General features: G+C 40.8%; 1 protein-coding gene across 6 annotated transcripts in view; it reads right to left on the bottom strand.

The window, feature by feature from the left end:
• Positions 1-13,284, bottom strand: part of LOC135095300 (ankyrin-1-like) — a 41,599-nt gene that overhangs the window by 4,701 nt on the left and 23,614 nt on the right. For all 6 annotated transcript variants that reach the window (XM_063996061.1, XM_063996060.1, XM_063996062.1 and 3 more), the window contains 3 exons: positions 9,723-10,028; positions 1,152-1,421; positions 102-509 (listed from right to left, as the gene is read on the bottom strand). In XM_063996061.1, coding sequence (XP_063852131.1) covers positions 102-509; positions 1,152-1,421; positions 9,723-10,028 — 984 coding nt within the window. The remainder of the gene's footprint in view (positions 1-101; positions 510-1,151; positions 1,422-9,722; positions 10,029-13,284) is intronic.

The following is a 13,284-nucleotide window of genomic DNA, read 5'->3' as shown; positions in this document are numbered from 1 at the left end:
CGTAGCAGACGAAATAAGCGCGACAGGTGCTGAAGTTTTGATCAGCTGGTGAAGTGAGTTCATGCCGCCATCCAAAAGAGTACACAGGCAAGCAGCCTCACCTGCTCCAGCCTCTGTTGCTCCTCGTGAGGCATCATGTGCACCGCAAGGCGACCATGTGTGTCCGGCACGTACGGGCAGCCCCCAAGGTCCCTGATCAGCAGCTCGGCCATGCCTTTGTGGCCAGCCTCCAGGGCAGCGTGGAGGGCAGTGCCACCAGAGGCTCCATTAAAGACTGTCCACCCTCCTGCCCTATGCAGGAAGGCGGCAGTCACGGGGCAGTTGGCAGCCGCTGCCTTTGCCAGGAGGTCGCTCAGTGCTGGCCAGTCAGTCTCCTTTCCCCATCGCCAGGCTGCCTGCCAGGGAGTATTTCCCTCGATGGTTGTCACTAGATTGTCGATGCCCTCGACAAGGGCGCTGCTGACCTTTTCCAGGCGACGCTGCTCTGCACGCAGCCGGCAGCAGTAGGCCTGTGAGGAGAGGATGGTCACCACATCAGGTAAGCACCGTGCGCAGAGAGAGAGAGAGAGAGAGAGAGAGATTTAGGGCAGCTATGCAGAAGTGTCATTAAGTGTCACAAATCTAAAAGTGCATGTACAAATACAACCTTACCTTGTCCCAAAAAAAAGGAAAAATACAAAGAATTATTCCAAATATTAGGTTTGACAAGCATTATTACAATTACTTTTAGGATTATAATGATGAATTATAATCAAATATTAGGTTTGACAAGCATTATTACAATTACTTTTAGGATTATAATGATGAATTAACATGGATTCAAGTATTATGAGATCTACTTCATTGCTTGTTCTAAACATTACACTGAAGTGTCCTTTTATGAAATGACAAGATTCTGTTGCATGACCTGTAATGTTGGACAGGTTTGGTGACAGACAGGTCTGTCATGTGCACCACTAAAACCTGAAACTGACGGCACTGAAACACAAAGGCTCGTCCTCTACAACCAACAGACCTATAACTCATCCAAGTTGTTCAAACACTTTCCACTCTGCAAAGGAGCCACCGCTGAGACTTGGGTCCAGTACCGGTGCTCGTCCTCACCTTTACAGTGAGGTAGTTCTGTGAGACAGGGAAGGGAAGGTACTCACGCTGGTGAGGGTGGCCAGCACCCTGTGAGTCACGTCGGGGCTCTGCCAAGCCTCCTGCAGCAGGCTGGCAGGCAGCGGTGCACCGCTAGCCAGCAGCAGGCTGACGGTGTTAATGCGGTCGGTGGTGACAGCCAGTCTGAGGACAGAAAGGCCACCCAGGAGCTCTATGGGCGCGCCCTTACATATGAGGGTGGACACCGCCTGCACGTCGTCCCGGCGACTGACTGTTGAGAGCAGCTCCTCATGCAGTTCTTCAGGAAGCTTGTAGCTCTGCCGGAGAGAGAAGGGAAGCCATGGTGCTGATGGTATCGCAATGAAAGCTACATAATATAATGTGATGTAATAATATAATAATAATGTTGTCACGGTTTTAAGAAAGTTTCGCTTGGTGGCGACATAAGTGCTCACTGGTGGCTGTGGCGATGTGTCAGTGTGCATTGTTATGGCCTGTGTGTGTGTGTGTGTGTGTGTGTGTGTGTGTGTGTGTGTGTGTGTGTAGCTGTTTGTGTGACAAAGGCTCATTCATGCAGAATACCTTGATATATATTTTCATTTATTGTTTAATGCAGTATGTCTGTTTGAGTAACTTTTGCTTATTACTATATTGATAACAGTAGAGTTTCTTTTGAATTTGTGTTGTCATTACATTTCAATGTTTTATTTTCATGAAGTAAATCATGGTTTGTCCTGTTCCTACAAATGGTGATACTGGTGTCGCCTCCATGAGACACTTTGCCTGCAGATGGTGCACACACCACCAATTTATGTGTCTGCCACACCCATGTACATGTGCTAGTGGTTGGAATGCAAGCTTCTGTCGCCAGAGACAAAAGACCTGGTAGTTTGAGGCAGTGTTGAGCCATTACTTGCAGCTGCAACTAGCCAGGCTAGATGAAAACTGTGGTCTCTCATAAAGCCCTCAACAGTCAGGTGACAGTGTGGGCTCTCCCGAGGCAAGTGTACACCGTGTGAATGTACACACTCGAAAGCCACCGTGACTGACGCATTGCCTGTCCGGCAGGTGGCGTCCCTCGTCAGGTGCCCGCACAGTGCCCCATCACTGAGCAGCAGCTTGGGGGAGCAGTCCAGACACCACCACAGCCTCGCCCCAAGCCTGGTGACTGCTGTTATTTGCTTCACAATGTTGTGAGTGCTATAATTGTATACTTTATCGAGTTTTCTGCGTCAGTTCGCGTTTGTCTTTGAACCGTTGTTATAGCTTTTTGTTTTGTTTTGTGTGAAAACACCACTTTGCAGAGGCAGCTACAAATGTGAATCTGGTATATGAAAGACAAATTGGAGTTTTTGAAGTTATGATAATTATCAACAAAACAGCTAAAATACTTATGAAATGTTTTCAGGGTGTATAACAATCAGGTTGCCGCAGGACATCATCAGCGAGCTCAGAAAGCAAGCGAAGGGATTGAGGTAGCAGACCCTGAAGAGTCCACAGCAGCTGAAAACTCCATTTCTCCATATGCAAGCCCTGAAGTGCAGGAGTTTATCAGAGGACAGGTAATTAATGGCTTAGGAAATAAGAAGGGCAGAAGATATGGGGGACAAGGGAGGAGGTTTGCTCTGGCCTTGCGTTACCATAGTCCTAAGGCGTGTAGGTTTTAAAGCTCTACTTTTTCACTCCCCAGCAGTTCCAATCTTCACCTTTGGCTAAGGCAAACTTCCATCCAAGCAGGCTGGAGCAAACAAACTCACAGTCCTGAGGAAGAGCAGACACCACGTCGAAGGGAGAGACTCTGTGGCATGCATTTGATGCAGTGACCGTCAGAGAATCTCTCCATTTTGACCCGGCCTCCGATTCCATCATTGGTACGAAGGATTTTGGAGACCGTGGCAAGAGTATGAAGCAGGCAAACCATGCACTTGTGTTCATGGCTAAAGGGTTGGCCAGGAAGTGGAAAGTGGTTAGGTTAGGTTAGATCAGGTTATGTTAGGATAGGTCAGGTCAGGTCAGATAAGGTCAGGTTAGGATTGCCTTATTTTAAGCTCTCGTCTCCATTCAAGTACAAACAACGAGCACTTCCGCGTTCCCCGCCCATAAACCCCTCTTCCCAACGAGTCCCCAAGGTCGCCGGGGGACGAGAGAAGAAGAGGCTGCAGAGTGAAGTGATTCCACTGTGTTTTGTGCTCAAAATCGTCCATAACATAAACAATCAATAACGGACATCACAGTTTTGTAGTTTGCGGTTTGGTCGCACTGTAGCAATTCATCCTCCTCAGGCACGGGTTGGTTAGGTTAGGTTATGCCTGCTTAGGATAGGTGGCTTAGGGTAGGCTAGGTTAGCTTAGGTTAAAACCCTTCAGAGAGTCTCTTGGGGCCTTTAGCAGAGCTCGGCTCGGGGAACACGTCGCGTTCACCTCCCAGCCCCTCCACGCTGCCGCCAGTCAGCACGTGGCTCAAGACTCGTCGTCAGGAGCAGGACTAAACAGCCGATCGTTTAAAGAATCACATCGTGCTCATTTTTTCAAGTGTTGGGATGATGTGAGTTGTGCACTTTTGTTTGCTGGTCTCCCTGTGAATTGCATGTTTACATTTTTGATGAGTGCTTGCCTTCAAGTAGGATCTGATGCACTCAGTGTAAATACAAGACTGATTTTGTGACACCTGTGAGTGCTTTCAAGAACACTTATCAGTCTACCACCAGACTGCAACACTGCCCGTGCTGGCGAGGTGCTGCTTAAACTGAGCGGCTGGGCAGTCAGGCGTGCATTTTGCACTGGCCACACCGACGCAAAGCATTACCGGTGTTCACCTGACAGCCGCAGGGTGTCCACGGATGTGACCATGAGGACTGTCCACAGTAGGCCCAATGACAAGCTGAGGAGTGAATTTGCTTGCTCTGTGGAGATTCAGGGGAACCACAATCGTCCCCTTGGCCCTGCTGATGCCCTCGGTGAACCAAGGGTGCCCTCAGCTACACCAGAGCTATTTGAGAGCCATTTGAACCAAAACCCTTAAGTTATCATTATTATTATTATTATTATTATTATTATTATTATTATTATTATTATTATCATTATTATTATTATTAATTCTTTTTATTTATCTGTTTGTTATTTTCCGGTGAAAAGCAGCACTGGATAGGGATTGTGGGGGAGAGAAAGAGCAGGGTGAAGATAGAGGTGTTTCATTTCCTGAATGTTTCAACAAGCTGCCTTCACGGGGAACAAATTGTCGCCGAAGAAGACAGCTTGAAAAAATACCGAGGAATGAGAGGTCTGGTGCTTCACCCTGCTTCCTTGCAACCAGGACGGTCCCCGTGCACTCGTGCAGCCTAGAGATGCTGTCTGATGCTTTCCTGTTGGCTTGCAGCTAGTACAGGATGAAATACAGTTTGTGTTCTGAATTAGTGAGTTAGTGTTCAGCTAGCCACTGTGTTGTTTCCTTGGTGACGGTCACGTGTCCGCCACGTTCAATGTTTTTGCCCTCTCTTTGAGAAGTGTGCACACCAACTGCTGAAATATTTGCACTGCATCACAGCTCGCTCAACAAAACGGGTTACCAAGCTTATAGCATAACCATTACCTGCAGGCTTACCACCTCATTAATATCTATAAGCACCTCTTGAAATTAAGCAATACTTCATTTGTTTAACATGAATTTACAAACACAAATGTGAAGAAAGAAATACATCTTGGTAAAGGATGCAAAATGTTGTAAACAAAAACATTTTGCATCACATTCATATTGGTTAATGTTAGAAAAATGATAAATGTAATAAGCTCACACACACACACACACACACACACACACCTCTATATTTTGAGGGAGTTTCTCCGATACGACTCTAACCTGGGAGCTACTACTGCTTTCAAATGAACTTCTGAGTACCTGACCACTGATGTGACGTGCCACAGGGCCTGAGTAACATTTCTACTGCCAGTACTGAAGGTATTATCAAGTCTTCCCTGTACTGTTGTGTGAGCCACAGAAGGTAAACAAGGTGGTGTGTTTTGCCATGTATATATTGTACCACCTCACTGACTTATGCATGTAAAGAAATTCTATTGCTGAACTCCACACAAGAATGGCACACTTCATTGGGTCTGAACCTGAAGAATTAGTGAAGACAAAGGTAGAAAACGAGCTTGCTAATATAACCAGCAGCAATGATGGAAGGGAAAGCAGACGATTAAGGATGCAGTTGTTATGCTGTCCAGCCTGGCAGCATAATTTCGGTCGCTGTGTATCTACTGTATCTACTGCTTTCAAGGAATTCAGTGATAAATTAGAAAACAAGATCGCAGTAATGCTGAGGAATTGCCTCCTGCTCAAGTATGAACACGACAAGATGGAGCAGTACTCCCGAAGAGAGAACTTACGTATTTCTGGATGAGAGGAAGAAGAGGACGAAAGTGAGGAGGTGCTGGAAGCTAAAGTTATAGAACATGCTGACACTATTGGAGTGAAAATTGAGCAGGATGACATTTCTGTTGTTTACCATTTGCGGAGGCCCAGGGAAGGAGGTAGGCCAGTGATTGTGAGGTTTTGCCACCGAAAGAAAAGAAATGAAATTATGCAAAATAAGAAAAAAAAAAAAAAAAAACTGAAAGGTAGGCAAAGAAAAGTGTATATAAATGATGACATGACCTCCTTAAGGGTTAAAATGTTGAATATGGTTAAAGGGCAAGAAACAGTGAAAAATGTGTCCACAAGGGAGGGGAGCATTCTTGTATAGTTGCACAGTGGGGGTAGACCTGTAGTTATAAACTGTCCTGATGACTTAGAAAAGGTTGTTATATCTGCTCCTGATTGGAAAAGGTTAAATCTAGATCACTTAACAAGGGCCTAGGATGGCCCTGCTGGGGCACAGCACATACTTGGGCATGATAATAGTGTTAGTGTAAGTAATATTAACTCTGTTCAGTTTGTTCCTCCCCTGGATTATATTAATGTGTCGTCTCTTAATGTCTGCGGTATCACGTCAAAGTTTTTATCTATGAATTTTGTTAACTTTATTAAAGATTATGGTGTGATTTGTTGATGTGAAACTAAGTGTGATGATACTGATGTAATTAATGTAAAAAACAATATGGAAAATATCGGCTTTGACATTGTCTTTAAGGACAGAAGCAAATTAAGCAGGTTTAAATCTGGGGGTTTGCTCATGGCCATCAAGAAAAATGCTAGTTTTAAGTGGAGGCATATTAGTAACACTTATGATTCTTTACTTTCAGTTAAAGTTGATAGAAGTAGTGTAAATTTTGGTAGGGAACTGGTAATAAGCTGTGTTTACATTCCCCCCTCACACTCTAGATGTGGTAATGAAGAGCACTATGACGAGCTGGATGATTTTTTGCTTACTTACTCATGTGATGATTTTGTGCATTGCATGTGCTTTGTGGTGATTTTAATGCTCACACTCTCACTATGTGTGATGTTCCTTCTGAGGCTGCTGAGGACCCTGTGTCTGTAAGTTTAACTAATTTTGGAATAACTGAGACTAGAGCAAACCAGGACTTAACCCCAGATAGGAATTCATATGAGAAAAAGTTGTTGGATGTTTGTAAGAATGATCAAGTTTATATATTGAATGGAAGGTTATGGGAGGACTGCAGCATTGGCAAACAATACAACTATTGACTACTTTTTAGGATCACCATTGATTGTGAAATATGTTGTAGTTCTTAAAGTATTAGATTATGAACCTTTGTGGTCTGATGTACACTGTGGACTACATGCAAGGATCAAATGTGAGATGCAAAGTACGGTGCCTGTTGTAAACCGAGAGGCAAAGGAATCAAGACAATCAGGTGTAAGGCAAAGTAAATGGAATGTTGAAAAACAATTTTTATGTGTGAGTAATATTGATGAAACTAAGATAAATGAACTGATTGCAAAAGTGGATGAATTACCCATGGATGCTATTAATCTAGATTTAAAACAAATACTGATTGAGGTGGCACTTGCAACTTTTCCACCATATAAGAAAAGATCATTCATGAAAAAGTCCAATAATGCCACCTCAGTGGGATATGATAAAGAGTGCTGGCCATCTAGAAAGGAATACCACAAAGCTAGACAGAGGTTTCATTTGCATAGAAGTAGTGTAAATTTTAACAACATGATTGAGAAAAGCAGGAAAAATAAAGCAAATCTAAAAAGAGTGAAGAATAAGGAGAGGGATAACTTAATAAAGAAACTTAGAAAATATAAGAGTGATGACCCTAAAGCATATTGGAAAATTTTAATTAGTCAGAAAAGAACTTATCAGATCCCCATAACACTAAATGAATTCTATGAGCATTTTAAGCAGCTAGCGGGTGATGAAAATGCTGACAATAGTGATGTGAATATTACAAATGATGAAGACTGTGCGGATGCTGAAATTTTATCAGTACTTAATGATCCTATAAGTGAAGGAGAGGTAGTTAAAAATATTAAGAAGTAAAAAAAAACAATAAATCCCCAGCATCTGATATGATATTAAATGAATATGTTAAAAAGTACTTGATACTGGTGTCATGCCAGCTAAATGATTGGTGGGTACAATAGTGCCACTCTATAAAAACAAGGGAGACATCCAGGATGTTAATAATTACAGGGCCATCACCTTACTTAGCTGCATGGGGAAGCTGTTCCCCTCCATACTTAATGAAAGACTTAATGATTATTCAAACACCTTATCTACCATTAATGAAACACAAACGGGCTTCAGACACAGATATTCCACTCTGGATCATATATTTTTTCTTCAAATGTGTCATTGATTTATTTAAGTGGAAGAAGAGAAAGCTATTTTGTTTATTTGTTGATTACAAGAAAGCCTTTGATATGGTACAGTGTGAAGGTTTATGGTGTAAACTTGTGAAGGAAGAGATGCAAGGGAAAATTCTAAATGTAATCAGAAATATGTACAATAATATCAGATCATGTGTCATGCTTAACCAGGAGATTTCAGACACCTTTGTTTGCAATGTAGGGGTAAGACAGGGGGAAAATTTATCATCGGTGCTTTTTGCTTTTTATGTGAATGATATTGAAAGTAAATTCATTGAATATAATTGCAGTTATGTAAATTTTGGTGACGATTTCTTAAACATGTATCTTAAACTATTTGTTATTATGTATGCAGATGATACAATTATTTTGTGTGACAGTGAGGATGGAATGAAGCAGGCACTGGTTGCTCTGAATTTATATTGTAATGAATGGAAATTGAAGCTAAATTGTAACAAAACAAAAATAGTAGTGTTTAGCAGGGGAAGACAAAATTTAACTATGAACTTGAATTTGGTGGTAAAAACATTGAAGTAGTGACAGAGTATAAGTATCTTGGAGTATTATTAAATTATAATGGGAGGTTTTGCAAAGGTGAGCTGGAGCTAAAAGAGACACCTACAAGAGCAATGTACTCATTAATAAGTAAGTGTAGGAAGTTTGACTTGCCAGTGGATATACAACTCAAATTATTTACCACCATGGTGTTACCTATATTGACTTGTGCAGCTGAAATTTTGGGTTACCATATTGCTAGGGAGTTAGAGTATATGTACATGAAATTTTTAAAGCAGGTTTTGGATGTTCATGAGAATACTTGTAATGACATGGTGTATGGTGAACTGGGTGTATTTCCACTTGATATTTATATAAAGAAAAAAAATGATAGGTTATTGGTCTAAGCTAATTTCAGGTAAAAATACTAAACTGTGTTATTTAATGTACCAATGTCTATTGCAGCTGGATAGGTTAGGGCTTCATAGTTCTCCATGGTAAACTTGTATAAAGAATATTTGTAATGACTGTGGAATGTCTGGTATGTGGTGTTGCAAGATGTTCCTAATTCAAGATGGGTGAAGAAAGCTATGGAACAGAGATTGAAAGATCAGTGGCTTGTAACTTGGCATCATAATTTAGAAACAAAATCATTAAGTAGCAGTTATAGGGTGTTTAAGACAGATTTTGGCAGAGAACAGTATTTAGAACAATTAACAAAGGGTGACAGATTATTAGTGACTAAATTTAGAAGTTGTAATAATAGACTTCCTGTAAATGTTGGTAGGTATCAAGGTGTCAGTAGAGAAGATAGGGTATGTAACATGTGTAATGCTGAGGTAGAAGGAGAAGAATTTCATGTTCTTTTTGAATGTACTGATATGGAAATTGTTAGGTTAGGTAATATGTATATAGCAAATTACATAAATAGGCCAACACAATTCAAATATGTTTTGTTCATGCAAAGTATAAGTTCAAATGTGATAAAGAAATTATCTTTGTTTTTGAGGATGGTGCTACGCTTGTTTAGATAAACAGTGTGCAAAACACCTCAATAGTTTTTTTTTTATTTCTTAATTAGTGACAGTATGTATCATTATATATGCATACACATTTTTTTATATTAATTTTTTGCCATTGCTTACAGCGTATTTCATTTGTATGTATTTGTCTTTTCTTATGTAATATTATGCACGTTCTGTATATAATCTACAGTGTCTGTATTCTTTTGCTGGAGAGCTGTGCTCCATACTTTATAGAAAGTCTGACCTTACTCAATAAATTCAATTCAATTCAGTTATAAATTCAATTCACACACACACACACACACACACACACACCTGTACACAGTGGTGGCGCTGTAGTCCCTTAATCACCGAGTCTTGGCCTTGCTGCCGTGCCAGGTCAGCGGGGGTCATGTTGTCAGGGGTGGTCACATGAGGGCTCACGCCGCGTCGCAGCAAAGCCTCCACAGCATCACTGGGAGCCCCGCACAGCGCCGCGGCGTGGAGAGGCGTCAGGCCATTCTGGCTCAGCGCGTGACCATCATAAACCTCGGGGATGCTGGCCATGTCTGCCTTGTTGCCCTCCACCAGCAGGAACAAGACTGTGTTGTGGTGGTCTTCATGCACGCCCCGCCACGCCCTCTGTGATGACAAACAGACACTGTTGCTGCCCACTTGTGTCACCACCACCACCACCACTACCACTACCATTACCACCACTACTGCTATAAAATGACCACCACCGCCACCAACACCACCACCAATACCATTACTATTAAATCATCACCACCACCACCACCACCACTACCACTACCATTATCACCACTACTGCTATAAAATAACCACCACCGCCACCAACACCACCACCAATACCATTACTATTAAATCATCACCACCACCAATACCACTACCATTACCACCACTACTACTATAAAATGACCACCACCACCACCAATACTATTACTATCAAATCATCACCACCACCAATACCATTACTATTAAATGACCACCACTATCACCACCACCACCACCACCACCTATATTATTACTATTAAATGAACACTACTATCACAACCACCACCACCACTTCTACTGTAACATAACCGCCACTGTTACCACCACCACCACCACCATCACTACCACAACCATTACCTCCATCACAACTACATGAATGATCAAGGAGAGAAAAAAATAATAACTAATTATAATTATGATAGTAGTAGTAATAATAATAATAATAATAATAATAATAATAATAATAATAATAATAATAATAATAATAATAATAATAATAATAACAATAAAAGAACTGATATAATGATGAAGGTAAAGGACAAAAAAAAAATAGTAACAAAACTGATGTCAACAAAAACAATAATGATGATAAATAATAATAATATTACCAAAAATTATGACAATAAAAGTAATAATAATAATAATAATAATAATAATAATAATAATAATAATAATAATAATAATAATAATAACGATAATAATAATAATAATAACGATAATAATAATAATAATAATAATAATAATAATAATAATAATAATAACAATGATAATAATAATGAAAAGAAGTGTTGACAATACTACTACTAATATTATCACTACTACTACTACTACTAATCGTCTGGGAATGGAAGTGTCTCAAGAGATGGGGCGTTGCCGCTTCGGGGTACCGGCGCTCCAAGAACGGTTGGCGCTCATAGGAACGGTAATCCATGGATAACAGTGGGACCTAACGGCAAGCCTGTCAAATCAAACCCCCCTCGACAGCCTGGAGGAGGATTCCTGCCCCGCCATGTAGGGGAAAATCCCAGGCAGGGCGGCAGGCGGCGTGTGCAGGGTAGTGCGACCAGTAACATGTTTAAGGGCGCGCCACCCCCAAGGAGGGATTTTTTTCTCTCGCGAGTTGTGAGTAACACTGATGATCAGGTTATAAAGGATTATATAAGAGACAAGGGAATCAATGATTTTGAATTGCAGTTAGTATCTAATGAACATTCCATATTTAAATCATATAAGCTATCAGTTTCTGTGGGAGACAAAATTAAAGTGTTGTCACCTGATATTTGGCCTCAAGGCGTTTGTGTTGAAAAGTGGAGAAATAGGAATTAATGTTTTTGTACAATTTCATGAAAATGGAAGACAGTAGAAATTTAACGTGTGTTTCATATAATTGTGAATATGCAGATGATTTAAGGGCACCGTTCCTAAGTGAGCTTTATAATCAAAGTGATTTTTTTTTAATCCAGGAGCATGGTTTGTTTATGAGTCAGCTTGATTGGTTTTATGGAGTGGGTGAGGGTGTGAATGTGCACGGGGTCAGCGCCATGGAGGAGGGTCGGCTGGTGCGGGGTAGGCCGCACGGCGGAGCAGCCATCCTGTGGCGTGACTCCAAGCGGTTTCGTGTCACTCCTGTACCTTATGAATCCAAACGATTGTGTGCTGTTCGAGTTCATTTACCAGAACAAACGGGTTTGGTGATATGTGTATATATGCCCTGTGATGATCAAAGAAGTGACCAAAATGTGAATGAATATGTAAATATACTGAGTGATATAGCAGTTCTTAGTCTTAGTAATGATATAGATTTTATATTAGTAGGTGGTGATTTTAATACTGATTTTAGCCGTGTTACGCCCCAGACACGGGCCTTTGTTAAATTTATCGATGAGTACAGGTTTTATTGTTGTGATAATGATGCCTTATCCACAGTTGCTTATACTTATTGCAGTAAAGGAAATAATTTTAAATCCCTGATAGATCATTTTTTGATATCAGACAATATATCTAACTTCCTTCAGACTTATACTACTATTGATTCTGTAAACAATCCATCAGACCATATAGCTATAAAGTGTGTTTTAGATGTTACTATTTCTTATAATGTGGAAAATATTGAGCATGAGACCTTCGAGCGCATATGTTGGCATAAGGCAAATACTGAGGATATATTAAGGTATAAAGAGTTAGTCACTGGATATCTGTTAAATGTTCCCCTACCGGAAGATATGTTAATGTGTAGAAATAATATGTGCACCCAGCATGAAATGGAAATAGCAGCATTTTATGATCATATCACCAATGCACTTATAAAGGCAAGTAAAGAGTGTATACCAAGGACAAATTGTGGGAGAGTTAAGAAAATTGTGCCAGGCTGGAATGATTGTGTTGAGGGTTATTTTCGCACTGCTTTGTTTTGGCACAGGTTATGGGTAGACAGTGAACGACCTCAGCAAGGTCTCATTGCCGAAATACGCCGTACAACACGTAAATGTTATCACCAAGCACGCAAGATGGTTATAAAGCAAGAAGAGTTAATAACTACAGAGAAATTAGCTGAGAGTTTGCAGGCTAGTGCTTCTGGTAGACAGTTTTGGAGATCTGTAAGAAACAAGGGAAAACAGAAGAAAAAAACGCCTAAGGCAGTTGATGGAAAACATTGTCCTAAAGATATAGCTGATTTATTTAAAGGAAAGTTTGAAGAGCTTTACAACAGTACCTCATACGATACAAATGAGATGGATAGCTTAAAATCTGCCATCAACAGTGTAATTTCTTGTCAGAAAAATAGTAATGAAAGTATACTCTTGATTACGCCTGATGAGGTGCGTCAAGCACTGCGGAGAGTGAGGCCTGGAAAGGGAGAAGGTGAGGGTGACCTGATGTCTGACCATCTCATACATGCTGGTGATGTGTTATACGGACACTTGTCTGTACTGTTTTCAGCCATGTTGAGGCACGGTTTCTCTCCCCACAGCATGATGAAAGGGGTTATGATACCGCTTCCTAAAGGTCGTTGGGCAAATCTTAATACCAGTGAAAATTACAGAGCGATTACTCTTAGTAGTTTGATGAGTAAAATACTGGATAATATTGTATTGATGAGAGA

This window comes from Scylla paramamosain, chromosome 48 (assembly GCF_035594125.1).
Source record: "Scylla paramamosain isolate STU-SP2022 chromosome 48, ASM3559412v1, whole genome shotgun sequence".
Taxonomy (NCBI): domain Eukaryota; kingdom Metazoa; phylum Arthropoda; class Malacostraca; order Decapoda; family Portunidae; genus Scylla; species Scylla paramamosain.
Note: the sequence above shows the minus strand (reverse complement) of the source record. Positions and strands in the feature narration are given on the sequence as shown.